The sequence below is a fragment of the Eublepharis macularius genome, chromosome 14, assembly GCF_028583425.1.
Source record: "Eublepharis macularius isolate TG4126 chromosome 14, MPM_Emac_v1.0, whole genome shotgun sequence".
In the NCBI taxonomy this organism is placed as follows: domain Eukaryota; kingdom Metazoa; phylum Chordata; class Lepidosauria; order Squamata; family Eublepharidae; genus Eublepharis; species Eublepharis macularius.
Window position 1 is genome coordinate 64,139,596 of NC_072803.1, and position 23,073 is coordinate 64,162,668.

Below are 23,073 nucleotides of genomic sequence, written 5' to 3' on the forward strand. Positions count from 1 at the left end.
AGCTGCTTTTACTGCAAAAGCCTCCTTCTCCCACACATTCCAATTCCTTTCCGCCTCCGAAAATTTTCTAGACAAGAATGCACAAGGCCGCAATTTCCCATCCTCCCCCTTCTGCAGTAAAACCCCCCCTATTGCCGTATCGCTGGCGTCGACTTGCACTATGAAAGGGGACTGTTCGTTGGGGTGGGAGAGGATGGGTTCAGTTACAATTTGCTTTTTCAGGCATTCGAAAGCAGTCTGGCAACCGGAGGTCCATTGAAGTTTGGAGGAGGGTTTTTTCGCTTGGTCCCCTTTATCTTTTGTTTTCAACAATTCTGTCAAGGGGAGCGTAATTTGGGCGAAATTTGCTATAAAGTCCCTATAGAAGTTGGCAAAACCCAGGAAGGATTGTAGTTCCTTACGGGTGGTGGGTGTTTGCCACTCTTGAATCGCTTGTATTTTGGTTGGATCCATTTTTAAACCCTCTTGGGAGATGCAATAACCGAGGTAAGTGAGTTCGGTCTTATGGAATTCATATTTGGACAACTTGATGGGCAGTTTATTATTCATTAAGGTGGCCAGGACCTTTTGTACCATTTGAATATGCTCCTCCTCTGTGTCCGAATAAATTAAGACATCATCAAGGTACACAACCACCCCTTTGTACAGAAATTCGTGCAGAACTTCGTTTATCATGGACATAAACACAGACGGGGCTCCCGTCAGTCCAAAAGGCATAACTAGGTATTCATATTGTCCGAGGGGCGTATTAAACGCGGTTTTCCACTCGTCCCCTGCCTTGATACGGACGTGGAAGTAAGCATCTTTTAAGTCTAATTTTGTAAAGATCTTACCTTGGGCCACGACGTTGAGAAGGTCTCGGATGAGCGGTATAGGATAGGCGTTGTTGGTGGACACTGCATTAAGTCCTCTAAAGTCCGTACACAGTCGTAGTCCCCCATCCTTCTTCTTCACAAAGAGAACCGGAGCGGCGTGGGGGCTGTTGGCTGGTCGGATGAACCCTCGTTGGAGGTTGGTGTCGATGAATTTCCGGAGCTCTTCTCGTTCATGGAGACTCATGGGATAGAGTCGACCTTTGGGTAGTGAGGCTCCAGGTAAAATTTCCACCGCACAGTCCGTTCGTCGGTGCGGGGGTAAAGTATCAGCTTCCTCCTCGGAAAAAGCGTTTAGAAAAGGCCAATACGGTTCGGGTATTTGGCTGATTTCTTCTTGAGTGAGAAGGGCCTTTTCAGTATGAGTTGGATCATTGCCCCAGTTTTGGTTCCAACGGTGGTTTTTGCAGTTGGCATGACTGAAAGTGATGCATCCTTGGGCCCAGTCTATGTAGGGATTGTGATCACATAGCCACTTGCTGCCTAGAATTAACGGGTATTTGGCAGTGGAGCTGATGACAAAGGATCTCTTTTCCCAATGTTGCCCCATGCCTGTGATCACTGGGATGGTTTCAGTAGTAACAGGGTTCATATTAGTGCCATCCATTTGTTCAAAAATTACTGGATTTTGTAATTCCCTAGTTGGTAAAACTAGTCCATTGACTAGAGCTGGGGCGATAATGTCTCTCGAACAGCCCGAGTCGATAAGGGCTTGCACTCGGATGTGCATTTTTCTCTCTGGGTTAATTAGAGTCACTGGCATGAATAAGATGGACTCAGACGGCCGGTTCCTTGCCGGGACAGGCTTGGGGTGGATCTGTCGTTTGGGTCCTTTTACGACAGATCCATTTCGTTTCCCGACTGGGGGCTTTCTGGATTGACTTCTGCGTTTGGGGAAGCGGGGTCGTATTCCATAACTTCTTCCGCTTCCAGTCCTCTCTCTGAGGCGGGCCTTTGGGAAGCGCCGCGGCCTCTGTTCGCGCGTGGCGCGGGAACCGGGCGTGGGAGAGTCGGGAATGGAGCAAGGGTTGGACGCCGTAGTTGAAGTGGAGGTCTTTGCATGGGCCGGTAGGGGCATTGTGCTGCAAAGTGACCGGCTTGTCCGCATTGCAAACACAGCCCTTGTTGCCATCTAGCATCTCTCGCTCCACGGGTGGCATACCCCGCTCCCCGTCCTCCCTTCTGTAGAGTTAAGGGTCTTCTTTGTCCCGTTTGTTGCTGTTGTTCAACCAAACGGACTTCCAAAATGCGGTTCTCAACTTCGCATGCAAGTTGGATCCAACCTAACAACGTAGGGGGATTGTCCTGCATAAGGGCTCTGTCCAGAAGTCTCGGGTTTAGCCCTTGCTTGAAGAGAATGATTTTGGTGGACTCCTCACACCTAGGGCATTTGGCAGCCAATTGTCGGAATTTCGTAATATAGTCTCTCGCCGACATGCTGCCCTGTTTGATGGCTTGCAATTCTGTTCGGGCCCTGGTTTCCTCTAAGGGGTCTTCGTATTGCGCTCGAATCGCATCCACCAACCCCTGGAGAGTATTGAGTTCCGGGGCCCCGATATTGTATAGTCCTACATACCAGTCCGCCGCCTTGCCTTGTAAGCAGGAGCCAAGATGTTCAATTTGACTGGCCTCGCTGCCGAAGAGGTGTCCCCACCGGTTGAAGAATTGTACGACTTGCACTAGGAAAAATCCCAATTTGGAGGGGTCTCCATTAAAAGTAGCTTCTAGTTTCACCCAGCCCATCGGGAGGTCTTGCCGCGGGGCCGGTGCTGGGTAGAAGTCCATTGGAAGCATCAATGGCGCTTGAGGTACGGGGGGACCCGGTTGCGGTAGCGGTGCTGGTTGCGCTGGTGGCGGGATCACCGGCTGAGCCTGGGGTGGCGGCCTCGGCTGGGCTGGCGCTGGTGCCCTTGGCTGGGCCGGCGGTGGTGCCCTCGGCTGGGCCGGCGGTGGTGCCCTCGGCTGGGCCGGTGGCTGCAGCCGTGGTCGGGCAGGTGGTTGCAATCTTGGTCGGGCTGGAGGTGGTAGAACCGGAGGTGCTGGCAATAGCGGTTGAGGTGGAGGTGGTCGGGGCGGCTGAGTAATGATCGGCCGCTGAGGGGTGGGTTGGTGGGGTCGTAGTGGTGTAGGCCCTACCGGTTGGTTCGGAGGTGGTCTTACGGGCTGCTCCAGTGGCAAACGTATCGGTTGCTGCAACGGGGTTAGTTGCGGTCGAAGCGGAAGGGGCCGCAGCGGCGAAGGCTTGATGGGTGGTGGGCCGCGCGGGCTTGCCCCTCCCGGCGTCGTGTCTCTGGGACGCACAGGCTGCTCTTGTGGGGCCGGTAGACCATCCCTCGGGGTTTGCTGAATAGGAACCGCTTCTAGTGGTCGTTGCGGTAATTCCTCCCCAGAAGGGGCCGGGAGTCCTTCCGTCTGACCCGGCCGAACTGTCGTTGGAGGAGCGGGAGGGTGTATCACTGTCGTCTCGGTTGGACGGGTTGGCTCTTCTTCCCCTTCTCTAGGCTTCTCCGCTGGAGCCTCCTCGGGAGACGGATCTCCGTCCGATTTAGGGGGTTCCGTCGGAGTCTCTCCGGGTACCTCAGCTGGAGTATCCCCGCTCGGCGGAGTTTCGTCTAGTCGAGGGCGTTCTGCGGGCGATTCTCCCGGTTCATCAGGGTAGGATTCCTCCTCTCCCGAAGGTAGCGGCTGCTGCGGGTCGTCCTCCACTGGATAGGACATGACACTTTGGAGGGTGGCAATCTGTATCGCCATTTCTTCAGGTGAGATTCTCTCTCCTGCCCCCATCGCTGAAATCAGGTGAATGGCATGAGCCAAACTTTCCTCCATATCGATCAGCCTAGCTTCCAACTGTTGCATTCGGCGAGGACCCGGTTGTTCCATCACGGAACCTCCCTCAGTTGTACTCACCGGGGAAAACGGCCCCCAAGGCGGAGGATCTCCTTGATCGACTCGCGATCTCGCTGCTAGAATTCCTTTGGCTAGGCCCGTCACTGCCGAGATGCCGGAATCCACAGCATGGGTACGACTTTGCATTTGCACCCAGCTTTGTTCAGGAACTTCCGTTGGCTCTTTCCACGGGGCAAGTTCCGAATAGTCCCAACTCAGGGCGCCGCGGTGGGATGTGTTCCCGTCCGTCCGTTCGGTCGTCCTGTTCCAAAACAGCCAAGGTTGGCTGCTGTCTAGCTCAGGGACCGTCTCTAGGCTTCGGCGCCCGTCCATCGAAACTCTTGGATGTAGCCCTCCAGCCCGGCGCTCCCGCGTTTCTCGGGGTCGGGCTCCCCACTCCGACGGGGTGGGTAGCGAGATCAAGGGGAGAGCTGTAGCCGTCGGCCTTGTCCCCTCACTGCTGAGGTCGATGAGAGGCGGTGTAGACGTCGAAGCACCAGCCCCGGCTGGCACCTGAGAATCTTGGGGTTGCGCTGTTTGATTGTCGGGGGACGCATACGGATCAAACAAAGGATCCCTGTCCGGGACTACCTTGGATTCCGCTGGGCCCGACTCAGGCATGATTGGTAACAAAATGTCAGACTGTGGCTAGATAAGGCTCTCACTACAGGGTTCCCTTTAGAAGCAAACACAAGTCCATTGTTTGAATAAGGAAACTTTACTGCAGAAAAGGTCCATTATAGTCCACTGTCCTGAATAGGAGACTCAGGATGGTACATGATCATTGTTACCAATAAAGGGCAAAGCATGAGGTACAGAGTAACAATACCCATCTGGATTTGCCTCCCCCCACAGTTCTCAAAACAACATCTCTCAGTCCTGGGAAGCTGCTCTCCTTCAAGGCCAATGCTTGGTGGGAACGGTGGTAGACAAAACAGTTGCCTCCGGTGGGAATGCTGCTTGAGAACTGGTGCACCTGGGGAGAAAGCACTTAAACACTAGAAGCATTAGAAAATGGAGTCAGCACAGTTTAGATATACACTGGGCCTGACACTATACACAGGTCTCCCATCTAAACTAACTAGGAGACTCCAATTGGTACAAAATGCTGCAGTGCAACTGTTATGAGGAGCGAGCAGGAGCATGAACATCACTCGTATCCTGCAATCACTCCATTGGCTGCAATCTTGCAATCACTCATTGGCTCCATTTCCACAAACGTTGCAAACCCTAATTATTCAAAAAGGCTTTTGTATGTCAGGTCCAGTGTATATCTAAACTGTACTGACTCCATTTTCTAATGCTTCTAGTGTTTAAGTGCTTTCTTCCCAGGTGCACCAGTTCCCAGGCAGCATTCCCACCGGAGGAGACTGTTTTGTCTAACACCGTTCCACCAAGCATTGGCCTTGAAGGAGAGCAGCTTCCCAGGACTGAGAGATGTTGTTTTGAGAACTGTGGGGGGAGGCTAATCCAGATGGGTATTGTTACTCTGTACCTTATGCTTTGCCCTTCATTGGTAACAATGATCATGTACCATCCTGAGTTCCCTATTCAGGACAGTGGACTATAATGGACCTTTTCTGCAGTAAAGTTTCCTTATTCAAACAATGGACTTGTGTTTGCTTCTAAAGGGAATCCTGTAGTGAGAGCCTTATTTAGCCACAGTCTGACATTTTGTTACCAATCATGCCTGAGTCGGGCCCAGCGGAATCCAAGGTTGTCCCGGACAGGGATCCTTTGTTTGATCCGTATGCGTCTCCCGACAATCAACCAGTGCAAGCCCAAGACTCCCAGGAGCTGGGACCAGCCGGGAACGGGACCGGAGCCTCCACTTCCACCCCGCCTCTCATCGACCTCGGTGCTGAAGGGACAAGGCCGAAGGCGACCGCTCTCCCCTTGATCTCGTTACCCACCCTGTCGGAGTGGGGAGCCAGACCCCGAGAAACGAGAGAGCGCCGGGCCGGTGGACTCCATCCACGAGTTTCGATGGACGGGCGCCGAAGCCTAGAAACCGTCCCTGAGCTAGATAGCAGCCAACCATGGCGATATTGGAACAGGACGTTCGAACAAACGGAGGGGGACACATCCCACCGCGGCGCCCTGAGTTGGGATTATTCAGAACTTGCTCCGTGGAAAGAGCCAACGGAAGTTCCTGAACAAAGTTGGGTGCAGATGCAAAGTCGCACCCATGCTGTAGATTCCGGCATCTCGGCAGTGACGGGCCTGGCCAAGGGAATTCTAGCAGCGAGATCGCGAGTCGTTCAAGGAGACCCTCCGCCTTGGGGCCCCTTTTCCCCGGTGAGTGCAACGAATGGAGGTTCCATGATGGAGCAACCGGGGCCAAGCCGAATGCAACAGTTAGAAGCTAGACTGATGGATATGGAAGAAAGTTTGGCTCATGCCATTCATCTAATCTCGGCAATGGGAGCAGGAGAGAGACTGTCACCTGAAGAGATGGCGGTGCAGATAGCTACCCTCCAAAGTGTCATCTCATATCCGGTGGAGGGAGTCCAGCAACGGTCGTCACCTACGGGAGAGGGGGACGCCTGCCCTGGCGAACCGGGAGAACAGCCCAAGGAATTTCCCAAACAGCACGAAATTCCACCGAGAGGGGATACCCCGGTTGAGCCACCTGGAGAAACTCCCACCGACCCTCCTAACTCGGGAGGGGATCTGCCGCCGGATGAGACTCCCGTTGAGCGGCCTACGGAAGGGGAAGAAAAGCCAAGCGAGACACCGGTGATACCCCCTCATACTTCTCCAATAACGGTCCGGCCGGACCAATCGGAAGAGCACCCGGCTCCACCCGAGGAGGGAGCTCCTCGTCAACCGCGGGAAACTGTTCCCGTCGGGCAAACTTCAGGGGACGGTCTACCAGCGCCGCGAGACCAGCCTTTGCTTCCCAGAATAACGACGCCTGGAGGGGCAAGCCCGCGCGACCTTCCGCCCATCCGGCCTTCGCCGCTGCGGCCCCTCCCGCCTCGACCGCAGTCCATACCGTTGCAACAGCCACAGGATCAGCCCGCCTTACCACCCCCGAATCAACCGGGAAGGCCCGCACCACTACGACATCACCAACCCCCTCCTCCGCGGCCGATCCCCACTCAACCACACCAGCCTCCTCCACCTCGACAGCTACCGCCAACGCCTCCTGTGTTACCAGCCAGACCAAGACTGCCGCCACCTGCTCGCCCGCCACTGCAGCCTCCGGACCAACCGATACCACCCCCGGCAGCCCAGCCACGGCAACCTCTGCCAGCACCGCCGGCGTTGCCGCCGCCAATACAACCACCACCGTTGCCCCAACCGGGGCCCCAGTTACCTCCTCCCGCGCCCCAGGCGCAATTGAGACTGCCGATGGACTTCTACCCAGCGCCAGCTCCGAGACAAGAACTCCCGATGGGCTGGGTGAAACTGGAAGCCACTTTCGACGGGGATCCCTCTAAACTAGGATTTTTCCTGGTGCAAGTGGTGCAATTTTTCAACCGGTGGGGATACCTCTTCGGCAGCGAGGCCAGTCAAATTGAACATCTTGGATCCCGCTTACAAGGCAAGGCAGCGGACTGGTATGTAGGACTATACAATATTGGGGCCCCCGAACTCGATACTCTCCAGGGGTTGGTGGATGCTATCCGAGCGCAATATGAAGACCCCTTAGAGGAAACCAGGGCCCGAACAGAGTTGCAAGCCATTAAACAAGGTAGCATGTCAGCAAGAGACTATGTCACAAAATTCCGGCAATTGGCAGCCAAGTGCCCTAGGTGTGAGGAGTCCACCAAGGTTATTTTGTTCAAGCAAGGACTAAACCCAAGACTTTTGGACAGAGCCCTCATGCAGGACAATCCCCCCACGCTGTTAGGTTGGATACAACTTGCATGCGAAGTGGAGAATCGCATTTTGGAAGTCCGTTTGGTTGAACAACAACAACAAACGGGACAAAGAAGACCCTTGACTTTACAAAAGGGGGGACGGGGAGCTGGATACGCCACCCGTGGAGCGAGAGATGCTAGATGGCAACAAGGGCTGTGTTTGCAATGCGGACAAGCCGGTCACTTTGCAGCACAATGCCCCTACCGGCCTGTGCAAAGACCTCCGCTTCAACTACGGCGCCCAACCCTTGCTCCGTTTCCTACTCTGCAATGCCCGATTCCCGCGCCACGAACGAATAGAGGCCGTGGCGCTTCCCAAAGGCCCGCCTCAGAGAGAGGGCTGGAAGCGGAAGAAGTGATGGAGTACGACCCCGCTTCCCCAAATGCAGAAGTCAATCCAGAAAGCCCCCAGTCGGGAAACGAGATGGATCTGTCGTAAAAGGACCCAAACGACAGATCAGTCCTAAGCCAGTCCCTGCACGGAACCGGCCGCCTGGGTCCATCTTATTCATGCCAGTGACTCTCATCAACCCAGAAAGGAAAATGCACATTCGAGTGCAAGCCCTTATCGACTCTGGCTGTTCAAGAGACATCATCGCGCCTGCCCTAGTCAATGGACTAGTCTTACCAACTCGGGAATTACAAAACCCAGTAATCTTTGAACAAATGGATGGCACCAATATGAACCCTGTTACCGCTGAGACCATCCCAGTGATCACAGGCATGGGACCACATTGGGAAAAGAGGGCTTTTGTCATCAGCTCTACTGCCAAATACCCATTAATTCTAGGCAGCAAGTGGCTATGTGATCACAATCCCTACATAGACTGGGCACAAGGATGCATCACCTTCAGTCATGCCAACTGTAAAAATCATCGTTGGAACCAAAACTGGGGTGATGATCCAACTCATACTGAAAAGGCCCTCCTAACTCAAGAAGAAATCAATCAAATCCCCGAACCGTATTGGCCTTTTCTAGACGCTTTCTCGGAGGAGGAAGCTGATACTCTACCCCCGCACCGACGAACAGACTGTGCGGTAGAAATTTTACCAGGAGCCTCACTGCCCAAAGGACGACTCTACCCCATGAGTCTCCATGAACGAGAAGAGCTCCGGAAATTCATCGACACCAACCTCCAACGAGGGTTCATCCGCCCAGCCAATAGTCCCCACGCCGCTCCGGTTCTCTTCGTAAAAAAGAAGGATGGGGGACTACGACTGTGCACGGATTTCCGAGGACTTAATGCAGTGTCCACCAACAACGCCTATCCTATACCACTCATCCGAGACCTTCTCAACGTCGTGGCTCAAGGTAAGATCTTTACAAAATTAGACTTAAAAGATGCTTACTTCCACGTCCGTATCAAGGCAGGGGATGAGTGGAAAACCGCGTTTAATACGCCCCTCGGACAATATGAATACCTAGTTATGCCTTTTGGATTGACGGGAGCCCCGTCTGTATTCATGTCCATGATAAACGAAGTTCTGCACGAATTTCTGTACAAAGGGGTGGTGGTGTACCTTGATGATGTTTTAATTTATTCAGACACAGAGGAAGAACATATTCAAATGGTACAAAAGGTCCTGGCCACCTTGATGAATAATAAATTGCCCATCAAGTTGTCCAAATGTGAATTCCATAAAACCGAACTCACTTACCTCGGGTATTGCATCTCCCAAGAGGGTTTAAAAATGGATCCAGCCAAAATACAAGCGATCCAAGAATGGCAAACACCCACCACCCGTAAAGAACTGCAATCCTTCCTGGGTTTTGCCAACTTCTATAGAGACTTTATAGCAAATTTCGCCCAAATCACGCTCCCCTTAACAGAATTGCTGAAAACCAAAGATAAAGGGGACCAAGCTAAAAAACCCTCCTCCAAATTACAATGGACCTCCGATTGCCAAACTGCTTTCGAATGCCTAAAAGGGCAGTTTGTAACGGAACCCATCCTCTCCCACCCCAACGAAAAGTCCCCTTTCATAGTGCAAGTCGACGCCAGCGATACGGCAATAGGGGGAGTTTTACTGCAAAAGGGGGAGGATGGAAAGTTGCGGCCTTGTGCGTTCTTGTCTAGAAAATTTTCGGAGGCGGAAAGGAATTGGAATGGGTGGGAGAAGGAGGCTTTTGCAGTAAAAGCAGCCCTTACTAACTGGAGACATTGGCTGGAGGGGGCGCGATACCCCTTCGAGGTCTGGACAGATCATAAAAATCTGGAGGCCCTCCGAAGCCCACGCAGACTGAATGCCAAGCAATTGCGATGGGCGGAATTCTTTTCCAAATTCAACTTCACTCTAAATTATCTCCCGGGCAAAACTAACTTTTTGGCGGACGCCCTATCGCGCATGCCCCAACACAGGAGCAAACGGGAGGAGACTGTCGACACGGTCTTCTCGCCTACGCAACTTGGGGGCGTGGTGACTACTCGCAGTCGTGCCAAGCAGCCCCTCCCCGCCAACCAGGAGTGGAAATCGAAACTTAAAACTGAAGTGGAAAAGGAGGGGGATAAAGCTCCGCGAAACAAACTGATCCAATCCCCACAAGGGGATTGGCTAGCTGGGAGCAAGTTTTATGTCCCGGACAGCCTCAGGCTGGAGGTCTTGCAGCGCTGTCATGATGCTCCCACTGCTGGTCATTATGGGTATCTGAAAACACTGCATCTAATCCAAAGGCTATTCTGGTGGCCGGGCATGCGCAAAGACATTTCCCAATATGTTAGTTCCTGCCCCGTTTGCCTCAGCGCCAAAACCAGAAAAGGAAAACCTCCGGGTCTCCTGCAACCATTGGAAACACCAAACAGACCTTGGGAAATAATATCTATGGACTTTATCACTGATCTACCTAGTTCAAAAGGACATAATTGTATTTTAGTCGTGGTAGATCTGTTCTCCAAACAAGCTCATTTTATTCCCTGTACTGCTATACCCACCGCTCGAAAACTAGCAGATTTATTTTTAAAACACATCGTAAAATTACATTCTTTTCCGTCCAAGGTGATTTCGGATCGCGGCGGACAGTTCGTTGCCAACTTCTGGCGGGAGCTTTTGAGAATGTTGAATATTGAGCAAGGCATCAGCTCAAGCCACCACCCACAAACCGACGGACAATCCGAAAAAACAAACCAGATACTAGAACAGTTTCTTCGTTGCTACATTAATTTTCAACAAGATAATTGGGTAGACCTTCTCCCTCTAGCCGAATTCTCATATAACAACAGTGTACACGCTTCAACCGGAGAGGCCCCTTTCAAAATTGTCTATGGAGCTCACTTCAATCCCTTCCCGTTGGACGCTCCCCCTCTCCATTCCTCTAAATTGCCAGATGTATCTTCGTGGTGGGGGGAGGCGGCGCAACAGTGGACTCTTATTAAGAAACACCTTGAAAAAGCCAAACTGGATTACAAAAAATACGCAGATCGCCATCGTGTGGCCGAATGGGATTTACAACCCGGAGATCATGTGTATATTTCCACAAAAAACCTGAAACTAGCTCAGACAAGCCGCAAACTCGCTCTGAAATTCCTGGGACCTTTTCCTGTGCGCAAAATAATAAATAAAGTGACTGTTGCTGTAACTTTGCCCAAAAACTTGCGCCATGTTCATGATACGTTCCATGTCAGTCTTTTAAAGAGAGCTCCCACCGATGACAAATGGCACATCAAAGCTCCACCCATTCCAACTTTAATTGACGACCACATACACTATGAGGTACAACAAATTTTGGACTCTAAATTCAAGCGGAATCAGCTTTTTTACCTCATTAGGTGGAAGGACTTTGATTCTGGTTACGATGAATGGGTGAACTCTGCACATGTTCATGCTCCTAGATTAACCAAAGCTTTTCATACTCGCTACCCATATAAACCAGGGGGGGATCTGTTTTAAGGGGGGCAGAATGTCAGGTCCAGTGTATATCTAAACTGTACTGACTCCATTTTCTAATGCTTCTAGTGTTTAAGTGCTTTCTTCCCAGGTGCACCAGTTCCCAGGCAGCATTCCCACCGGAGGAGACTGTTTTGTCTAACACCGTTCCACCAAGCATTGGCCTTGAAGGAGAGCAGCTTCCCAGGACTGAGAGATGTTGTTTTGAGAACTGTGGGGGGAGGCTAATCCAGATGGGTATTGTTACTCTGTACCTTATGCTTTGCCCTTCATTGGTAACAATGATCATGTACCATCCTGAGTTCCCTATTCAGGACAGTGGACTATAATGGACCTTTTCTGCAGTAAAGTTTCCTTTTTCAAACAATGGACTTGTGTTTGCTTCTAAAGGGAATCCTGTAGTGAGAGCCTTATTTAGCCACAGTCTGACATTGTATGCGCTAGGAGGGCTGTGTTGTAGGGAGGAGATCTCAGATGATCTGCTAATGTTAGGAACCATAGACTTCACCACTATGTTGTATTGGATTCCTGCTAATGTCTTTGTGAACTTGTATCTATTTACTCTATGGCATTGTTTATGGAAATGTTCCTGATATTGACTGTACTAATCTCACACTGTGTAACCCGCCTTCAGTCTCAGTGAGAAAGGTGGACAATAAATGACATAATAAATAAATAAATAAATAATAGATTATTGTTATAATGACATACCATTGTAACTATAGGTGTAGCAGGTTCTCTGAATGTGAAGCTTCCATTTAAAAAAAAAAGTCTCTAGCCCCTTCCGTTGCAAGGATAGGCCTTTTTCCTTGTACCTGCAAGGGAAGTGGCTAGAGAGAGACTTACTCTTTTTTTTAGACAAAAATTCAGAGAACTCAAAACACGTTTGTTACAAAGATATAATGATATTCTAGCGCTGATTTTTTTTAAAAAAAACCCTATGGTGGTAGTGGGAGGAAATGGCTGCCACAGGGACAATGTCAGGGAAAATGGCTGCCGTGAGGGCCAGAAAACCCAAATTTTCCCAACCATACAGTACCCATCCAGGCTTTACTGTGATCTTTCCCAAAACTTTAGAACAAACCAGGTTTAAGATAGAAGAAATCCCTGGGGGTATATGAATGCACCACGATGCTGTGAGGAAGCAGGGAAAAAACCCCTTTCCAAAAGCATTGAACTCAGGACAGATAACCTGTGCTGAAATGGCTGCTAACGACTGTGCAGCACTGTTTATGTAAAACTGTTCTCTTCTGAAACCATCTCCCCCCTCCCTTTAGCTGCATTGAGAAATCACATTTTATGAGTTCTTGGTTGCATTCCAATGAAAGCTGACAAAGCTATTGTCAGTTAGCCTTATCTACCAAGGTAATTATCCCACTCAGTTAGAATCTTTAAATTTGATTTAACAGTAAAAGTCTTTAATAGGAAGATTTGCAAAAACTGTTCACCCTGAGAAACACAAAACCTTTCTGTGGCACAGCCAAAGAAATGCAGAAAGCTAAATGGTCTCTACTTGTTCAGTCTTTCCCTCATTTGCACAAACTCCTCCTGCAGACACCCAATGCCAGTCACAGCACTCACAATACAAATGTTCACAACACCACTAAAGAAAAATAGTACACCAAATAGATTAAGATGGGGTAGCTGTGCTAGTCTGTCTGAAGAAGTGAGCTGTGACTCACGAAATACCCTACCACAAATTCTGTTAGTCTTATAGGTGCTACAGTACACCAAATAATCATGGAATTCCTGAGGTGGACCTCTGAAGGGGAACACAAAAGTTGCAACATGCCAGCCACAAATGACACACCCAGCTACCAGAAAAGCCACATGAAAACAGAGAACCACATGCAGAAATTGGAATGGCAAGACCTGACCAGAGTTTGCTGTTGAAGCCAAGGCATATCAAATCCTTTGGGCCAAGGAGATCAAATGAAGAAACAACCTGGCCATATGTGAAACCAATACAGAATTGTACATAAACATAAACCAGAAATTCAGCCCAGTTGTATCTCGGCTGCAAGAGCATCCTCCATGCTTTAAAGGAAACATGCCTGCATTACTACAGCATTTTCAATGTACAGTACATGTGACTATCTTTATCAGATTTCCCCTCTTTTATTAATAAAAATTGAGGGAAAGTCAAAACAATTTAAGGGAGAGAGCAGCAAGATGCAACTTTTCCTCCTATGACTCTGATTAGCTAGACAGTCTTCAAAGGAATAGACTGGCTTTCCACATACCCCTTCGTAGGTCTCCTTTACGTTAAAATACTGGCTGATGAGGGCACTGTAGAAAATCAATTCTTTCAAAACGTTCTGTGGGTAGGCTGTTATTTTTGTCTCAAGATCATGATGGAAGGCTTCATACCTGTCAAGAATCAGTGACCTAAAATGAATTCACAGACATATCTCTGCCTGCCAGATTCTCCTTTGCCCAATCTGCAGAAGCATTTGCCAATATTTTCTGACTGCACAAATGTTTGGTATTCATAACTGGCATCTGGTATCAGAGGATGTTATGGCAGCAGGTAACTATCTGAAAGCTAATGTGCTATAGTAGCCAGAATTTGTCACTGGCCGTTTTCACACTGCTTACCGGCCACGGAACATCGCGCCAAGCTTCCAGATCAACACCCACCAATCAGGTCAGGATTTCTGTGTATTAGTGAATTCCCTTGTCAGGCAGAGAAAACCACTTTTTCAATTAACGCAGAAGAAGCAGTACAAATGGCCTGATGAGGACTGTTATGGTAATTGAGGCAGGCAAGAGACAGTCAATTAAAGGTGGTGGGGAGAGGCTGGCTTTCCTGATTTATTTAGACTTTTAAAACTCACTTTGCACCCCAATAGGGACCCAAGGAGACTTACAAAATCCACAGGCAGGCTGGAACGCTGAAGGGGTGAAAAAGCTGAAGGTGAAAAAGACGGCAGGAAGCTTTGGAAGCTCAAAGCTGAGCTTCTGAAAAGTGCGGCTTTGAGCTTTCAAAGCTTCCCTCTTTCCCCTCCCCCGATGGGAGGGGGAGGGAATCCCCTCCTCTCCCCTTGCATTGGGTGAAATAAGTGGCTGGAGCTTCCCTGGCTTCAGCTGAAAGGGGGGGAATCCCCCTCCTCTCAGCTGACAAAGCCAGTTTGGGGCTTCCCCGGCTTCAGCTGGGAGGTGCCAAAACACCATTGTACTGAGTTCTGGCTGAAAAAAAGCCCTGCATGCTACTATTCCCTTCTGTTCCTGAAAACCGAGTATACTCTGCATCTACATAGCTTCTACAGTTGCTCATGGGTCTAGGTTCCTGTCCAAGCCCTAAAGTCCCCAACCCTTTCAATAAAGCTACAGAATCAGGCAGTGTGTGCTTGATGTGTGCCTCTTACTGTGTGCCTCTGACATGCAACAATCAGCTAAAATTACATGATTTCTTATCCTTTAGCTACTTTCTCTTCTCTTTCCTTGCAGATTGAATAAAGTGTTCCTGACATGCTCATGAATGTAGTTGCACCTGCTTTTGTTTTCTGTTTCTAAAAGCAAATTTCTAGTTCCAGCTTAAAGAATGTGTAGCTGGTGAAATCTCAAAAGTAAAAAAAGGAAAGCTGAAGGCACAGAATTTTAAGAGAACTGGAATTACCATTCTACGGAACTCAGATTCTTCTTGGCAGAAAGTACCATGGAGAGGCTTTTACATACCCAGCTCGAATGAAGTCCAACACAGCATAAACTTTTTCCAGCTGGGCCTTCAGTTTTTCATCAGAGCTTTGGGTCCTTAATTTGTCAATTGATATGTCCAGGTTAACTTCTCTTAACTGGTGCCATGTGGAAGGAAGCAATTAGCATTTTTAAAAAGGACTGCAAGTGTTAATTGGGTGGCTCAATTGAGTCATTGTTGTGGGTCAGTTTTAATTAGCAAGAGCAACTTTGGATAAGGCGGCTAAGAGTTTGCTGTTGTTGTATTAAGTGGGATTTGTTTCTTGACTACGGCTGCACTAGAAGAAGGTATCCAGGCATACTTATCTGAGCATCCACCTGTTCACAAGTCAAATGGGAAGATCTGTTTTTAACAGAAAATGGTGTGTGGGGATATCTCACACTGCCATCCCCCTTCTCGGCCTCTGGCCTCATCCCCTGCCCTCACATTTCCCTGCTGGCATCAGTCAGAAGCTATGGCGGTTTCCATCACCCTCATCCTCTTCCTTCTGCTGACGCCTGTCCTGGTCTTGCTGGAATGGGTGGCTGCGCTCTACATTACTAGCCATTATCTCTGCCCTTTCAGAGAGTGCACCACAAGTCACATGAGCCCCATCATAACTCCCAACATCTCAACAAAGCTCCAGTCTTCCCTTTCCATTTCCACAGTGCTGCCCCACCTCTCCCTTCAACCACTGCTCAGAATCCTCCCCAGTAAACCAGTTCCCTGCCCAGAGAAGCTGCCAGCTGGGGAAATGTGAGCCCCTGTCCAGATGGAATGTGCATGTGTGGGAAGCCCCCTTCTCACTTTGCTTGCATTGTTTCTTCTCACCTAGCTTGTCACTTCCAGCATCTGAGCCAATATAGCAAGCCAGAGAAGACAGGGAGGGAAGGCTTAACTGCCCTCACCTGCACACTCTGTTAAAAACAGACTCCCTCCCCTCCCCTTTGCTCATTAACATATGACTCAATACCTGGTCACATCTAGATGTCTAAAAAGGCAACTGTACTGGACATTTTGTAATATGCATTATCTTTGTAAAATTAATCAATACATTAGTTGGAAAGCAGATCATCGATCAACTAAACACCCTTATATCAGCTGACAGCTCTAGCATATGGTTCATATCAATTTAGCATCATGTGATTACAAACACAAGATGCACGGTTGCTTCCGTTTCTTCATTCTTGATGGGAAAACAGGCTGCACCATTATTCCCACCAGCAACAGAGAGAATCAAAAGCAAATGCTGCTGCTGCTGCTGCGGGGCTAGATAAGCATTGCAGAACAGCTTAGGGCTGCTACAGCGCTGTGTTCCATGGGCAGCCACATGCCATAGTGATAACGGGGAAAGCCACACACACCATGGCTCACAAATGAGCCAGAAGGGCATGAGAAGGCCGATACCCACCCTTGAACCAACGTTTCAAACCTCTTTGGGGCAGCATCTAGTTCTGGGATTCATTTCTTGAGGGCTACAAGCTGGAACCCACAATGGTTTGCCCCCGGGAACCAGAGAATGGGGGAAAGAGGAACACGTTGTCCTCTGACCCCTTCCTAGTAGTCCCTTGGTGTCTTCTGACTTAACTGGGCTATAAATGCTCCAGGTTCAGCCTGGTCAGGTCAGGTCTGGTCCTGTCTTGTGTGGCTTCCTTGTCTTCCCTGGCACCCCTCTCTGCGAGCCTGTCCACCCACTTCTCTCCATCCTTGTTACAGCCCCCTTTGGTCAATCTCAGATCCTTGTCTGCAGTTCCTTCTGCTTCAGCACCGATCCTCCAGAGCCAGTTTGATGCAGACCTGCTGAAGCCCCTCTCCCCCAGGTCAGAATGGGGCCCTTGCAGCAAGCCAGGATTGAGTTCCCATGGGGAACCCACAGCAGCTGTAGGCCTGCAAGTCTTCATGGCAAGTTAGACGCAGTATCTAGTTTGGCCATAAAAATTCTTGTCCAAATGAGAACAAGGAGAGGCACAGGTTCTAGTACATAATTAGGACTGGCGTAATTTAATTTGTTCTTAAATGATCTAGAATCAGGAGTGAGCTGCAGTGAAATGGCCAGATAACATCACATTGTGAACACTGGGAAAAATCAAAAGGAATTGTAAAGTACTCTCTTTTCAACAACATGACAGATGTAAGTAAGTGTAAAGTGATGCACAGTGGGAAAAAGGAAATGTTAGAGTCATGAATGATGAATCGCTTCATGAAAATGTTATCACAGTGTACGGCAGCAATACAAATGTAACTTCTATTGTAAGGATTTTTAGGGACATGTTTGAAAATGGAAAGGCCAGTATCACAGCCTTGTATAGACCTACAGTGCAGCTGCAACTGGAGTACATTCTCTGGAAAAGAGACACAAACATTTTCTAAACAAATAACTTTAACAATGTATACGGTTCTGGTCACCTGTCAACTTATCTCCACAAGGATATTGCAGAAAAAGTACAGGAAAGAGAAACTAAAATTATCAGGATGTTAGAGCGCCCTTGCTACAAGGAAAGGCTAAAATACTAGGGGGGGGGGTGTAGTTAATAAAATGATGAGGATTGGTGTGTGGGGGGGATGATGAAGGTTTATAAAATTATGTACAATGTGGATACAGCGAGTGAGGAGAACTTTTCTCCCTCTGTCAGAATACAAGAGCACCATAAAACTCATGGGCGGCAAACTCAAGATGGGAAAAAACAAGTCCTTCTACATGCACTGCATAACTAACTTATGGAAGAAGTTGCCACAAGATGTAGTGAAGGCCCCTGCAGAGATGGCTTCGTAAGAGGAATAGAGACCAGTTCATGGAGAGGTGCCAATAAGCCACGACAGGTCAATGAGACCTCCCTTTCCAGAGGTGGTACACCTCTTAACTCCAGCTCGGGGCTGGAGGACAGGCAACCTCACAGAGAACCTGTTGTCTTTATTCCCTGTTGTGGGTTTCTGTGGAACCATCTGGTCAGACACTGTGAAAAAAATAGGATGTTGGACTAGATGGACTTTTGGTCCAATCCAACACATCAATTTCTGTGTATTTCCTTATCCCCTCTCCTGCCCCCATAACAATTCAGAGTGCTGTTCTGACCTTGTTCATATTTTCATGCTTGTTCCGTAAGTCATTCAGTTTGCTGTGAAGGTCATTCTCCTCTTGAGTGAGATTGCGTTGATGTACATCCCAGAGAACAAGAGCATCTTGGAAATACTGGTAAAGGTGCCTGCAATTGATTTCTGTGTGTTTAGCCAGCTGTTCAAAGTCATTCTAGAGAAATCAAAAGAAAAGAAACACTTATTGGGGCTGCAAGTTTTAACTTTTAATTCATTGTTGGGACCTAGCTTTAAATCATTGAGGATGAACTTTCAAACAGTGATGCTGTGTGTTAAGGGCATGGGAGATGCTACGATCACAACAAATTTTAAAGGTTTTGAGTGGTTGGTCTTCAAAGTGGCAAGTCTTCATGGTGGCTCTGATCTTCTTGCATGCTTTGTGCAAAGGGTGAATGGACAGTGCCAAGGGGAATAAAGGAAGTTAGACCCAACGATCCTTTCCATCACTCCAGGCTGCACCCAGGGACAGAAGCAGCCCTGCAAATGGAGCAGTGCCAGCTCCAAGAGTTGGGAAGCCTGAGAGTAAGGCACCTTGACTTGGCTGAGAATCTGACCTCCTGCCTGCTGTGTTTTCTGGCTGCTCTAATACTTGCTTCTGCCCCTTGAAGCTCCGAAGTAGCTTTTGGCACTTGCCTCTTGCCTGCCGTAGTGCACACTAATTGCTGCCAGGTTGCCTCATACAGTGCTGGAGCCTCAGACAGAGGGCAGCCCTGCTGGATCAGACCAAGGCTTCCTATAGCCCTGCATTCCACCCAACATCCACAGTTACATGCCATGCAAAGCTCACACACACCTGCCAGGCCCTGAGTACTGCTGTATGCATCCAGCAACCAGGAGCATTCTGTCTTGAACCACGGTTGCCCTGACTGAAGCTGCCCAAAAGCAGCTGGCCAGCACCAGAGCCACCACACGGCCTGGCCAAGTTCATGGTGCTCCTTGGGGTCCTGCCCCTTGAGAGGCTCCTGATGAGGAACACCAGGAACACGTTCCATTCCGTTCCTGATATTGTGACTCTGCACAGATGGTTTGCAGGCTGCAGAAAGAGGCAGCGGCAAACTATCGGATGTGCTGCTGTTCAGCCACACTGGCTCCCAAGTGGAGCGGACTGAAGTGGAGAATGCCATCAAGACACAGCTGACTTATGGCGACCCCTGGTGGGGTTTTCATGGCAAGAGACTAACAGAGGTGGTTTGCCATTGCCTGCCTCTGCAACTCTGGTCTGCGCCGGTGGTCTCCCATCCAATTACTAACCAAGGCCAATCCTGCTTAGCTTCTGAGATCTGACAAGATCAGGCTTACCCGGGACATCCAAATCAGGGCACTGCCTCCCAAATCAGTTTACAAATAAAATTTATTATATTTAAATTATGTAAGCAACACTAAGCAGATCTACTTAGAATCCTACTCAGATCCATTCGATGGGGCTTATTCTCAGGAAAGGGTGCTTAGGATAGCCCTGTAAATCCATGAACCACCCATGTTTCTATTTCTTTGGTTCTTTATTTTGTATCCTTTTCACTTTATATTATAGTAGATGCATTACCCATCAAGAAGACAGAATTCAAATTTACAACTAATATAGTGTTTAAATTCCTTTTATATCAGTTACCGGAACACTATGCCAAGTTTTGCATTTACGCATTACTACTACTGTTTATAAGGTCATTGTTCATATATAATATTCAATCAATCAATCAAAGATTTATTACAGTCACAAGACCAGCCAGGTTAAATACAGATAAAAAAGGCAGTTTTTAAATATTTAAAAAGGGTTAATACATAAAAGGTAAAATCGTATATATATATCTAACAGTAAAACTCATTCAGTTCACTAATTTACTTCCCAGAATTTGACGTTTCCTTCATCAAGCGATTCTGCTTTCTGAGTGCTGTCACTCAGAAATATTGTAAATACAAACAAAAAAATCACAATAAAATTAAAACTTACATCCATCATTTCCACCTCATTTTCAAACCGCCTCTGCACCTTCCCAATTAGCTGGAAAAAACTGGGGTTGATCATTTTTTCAGCCTCTTCTTCAGTACAAATTCTCTTCTCCAGCAGTTTTTTCTTTAAAAAGAAAAGAAGTTCTATACAAGCAGCCATGCAGGATGCTGGGCTCAGCGTCACCAAGAATTCCTCTTGTAATCCCTGAAGAAGCTTTACACTTTAAAAACAAAAGTTGCCTTTTTCTTTTATTAATTAGGTGATACATTCATGACATTCATGTGATACTTTTTAAAAATTAAGAAGCAAAACAGCCCACATGAAATGTGTGAGGGGGGAATGGGGTCTAGACCAACGGCAAAACCAGTGTACTGTTGGCTAGGATGCACATCGGTCACTATTTCCATTGCAGAAACTGGTTAGGACACTGAGTTTAATATATAGGCAAGTTAAGATGGTGCATCTAAAAAAGTAAAGTATAAAATTAAAGAAACACTTTAAAATAGACGGTTATTACTCAAAATTACATGCTTGGTGTAAATAGAATTTGGCACTATCTACACGTAACACCAAACTAAGGCTTGGCCTTACATTAAAGAGCCTCCTGCATTCTCCTCCCTATGGACACTGGCTTCCTCTCCTTTGCAGGAAACCAAACGCTACCGTTTCCTTTCTGCTTACCTTTCAAACTTAAACTGGAAATTATGGTCAAACCAGGCCTTGCAAATCTGGTCTGGGGCACAAGGGCAAACTATGGTTTACCATTTCAGAAGCAACAGTATACCATGGTTTGCTGAAAAATAGGGTATCCGGGGGATGGGGGGAATTGGGAGAGTGTGAGGCTCTCTCATATCTCCACACCATGATTGGGTATCACGTGTGAGCTAAGTCAATATCTCAGGCTGCGCTCAGTCAACACCTTTTGAGAGACCCAGGAGTCTTGAATTATCCATGTTCAATGTACACACAAATAGCTTCTTTGCTGGGGGACACTATATTAAGGCCTCAGGCCAACAATATCATTTATTTTCTGTAATAGTGACACCGATAACATTTCAGCACTTTTAAATCTATGCCAGCAGAAGAGTTAAACATGTGCTGCTTAACTCAGAAATCTCCCACTGAAATAAGCAGGCTAAAAAGAGCGTACACCTTTGACTATACAGCTCCCACTCGTCCTTTTTTCTTTTAAAAAAATCTTGTTTATTCCTACTAACCTTGCACTCCTGCACATATGATAAACATTCCTGGCAAACCTTCTCATACTGGATACGAATTCTCATCATGTATTGCACGTTGTGGGTATCTTAAAATGAAAAAAAAAGGGTGGATGAAGGAAGAAGTGATCAGGCACACAATCTTCACAATTTTCCATAACTGATAGCAGGCATAACTGCAACGAACTGGCCATCTCCAGCCTCACAGAACAGTTTTGGTATTAAGATGAGACAGGGCAGAATCAACAACAAAGAGAGAATACTCAACATGTGACCATGTCAGTTTTGCACAGGTATAAAGCCCCTGCTCTTCTGCTGCAACCCCAATCCTGCCCCTGAACCCAACCCACCACATTGCCCCCACCAGCACAGCCTTACACTATGAAGTGCCTAATTCTAGGAAGACACCACAGCCTTTACAGCTGGAAAGGTACTTATAACTGCACGCAACAGCCTAGATCCAAAGATGCCCTTCTACTTTCACAGGAAACTTGCTTGAGAACTCCTTCAGTGAGTGAAAGATACCTGTGTGAACAGAAGGGCACTTTTGGATCAGTCCAATACTTTGGTAGTCATGGAATGTAGCTTTCCAAGTTCACAGATGGTGGGGAGGGTTCCCCTGCAGGATCTGTGGTGCAAACATCCTGGGTCTCAGGACGTCAGCCACTGCACAAGCCTCTGCCAAGAACCCCCTAATTAAACCCATTTGCTTCTCTCACTTCTCTGGAAGGTCATGGACAGACTTGCCCAATAAACGTTCTGGGAGGCAGGCTGGGGCCCTACTCCTCCAGCCTCCACATCTCTGTTGGGAACCATCAGCATCCAGAGGGGCCGGGGGCTCTATCGGCCCATTATTTGGCTTCACCATTGGAATTAGTCACTACCCTCTCTCTCCCTAGATTAATTCCCTGTTCTTGTATTTGTTTGTTCAAAAAATCCTGCCATTCCAATAAAAAGTACTCAAGATGGCTAACAAAATCAATTGCAAGTAGTAAAATCACAAAACAGCACACACACAAAAATACCCAGCACTGAGCAACAGCTCCCTAAAGCCATTGACTTCAATCAACGCCCCCCACCACCACTGAGTTCTTCTTCTGCACGTGCCCTTCCCTCCTCCTGCCTTACACAGGCAAGGACCTTCTCAGTGATGGCACTGAAACTCAGAAAATCTGTGTTCAGCTTTTTTTCCTCCTAGCTGGTGAAGACAATCTTTTTCCAATGAACACTTAGCACTAAATTAAATGGTCTTGTTTTTCTGGTTATCTATGGTTATCTGCTAGGCTTTGATATTAAGTTATTGATTTGGATATTATTGACTATTTTTGGTCCATTTTAGATGATTATTTTAGATTATTTTTTATAGTCTAGTGTAGTTAGCAGGTGACTGGGATAAAAAGACTCAGGGATATCCATTCCTACTTGCATATGAGGAAGGGAGCTTGACTCCTGAAAGCTTATACCTTGGAAACTCTAGTTGATCTTTAAGGCGCAACTGGCCTTGAACCGTGCTCCTCTACCAACATGGCTACCTACTGAAACTACGTGCCCCTGAGAGGCTCCAACCCCGCAAGGAACGTGTGCGAGCCCTCCAGCACGTGGCTCTTGGGAGCCACAGGAAGGCACCTCC

The 23,073-nt window shown here is 48.2% G+C and overlaps 1 protein-coding gene and 1 long non-coding RNA gene across 2 annotated transcripts in view; one reads left to right on the plus strand and one right to left on the minus strand.

The window, feature by feature from the left end:
* The window catches only part of LOC129342166 (uncharacterized), a 200,717-nt gene that overhangs the window by 76,493 nt on the left and 101,151 nt on the right, over positions 1–23,073 (plus strand). The window lies entirely within an intron of this gene.
* CCDC180 (coiled-coil domain containing 180) overlaps positions 1–23,073 on the minus strand; it is a 95,439-nt gene that overhangs the window by 54,756 nt on the left and 17,610 nt on the right. Inside the window, exons 11-15 of the mRNA XM_054997788.1 lie at positions 21,444–21,532; positions 20,227–20,349; positions 18,259–18,432; positions 15,188–15,303; positions 13,753–13,879 (exon numbers count right to left, since the gene is read on the minus strand). Of these exons, the coding sequence (XP_054853763.1) occupies positions 13,753–13,879; positions 15,188–15,303; positions 18,259–18,432; positions 20,227–20,349; positions 21,444–21,532 (629 nt within the window). The remainder of the gene's footprint in view (positions 1–13,752; positions 13,880–15,187; positions 15,304–18,258; positions 18,433–20,226; positions 20,350–21,443; positions 21,533–23,073) is intronic.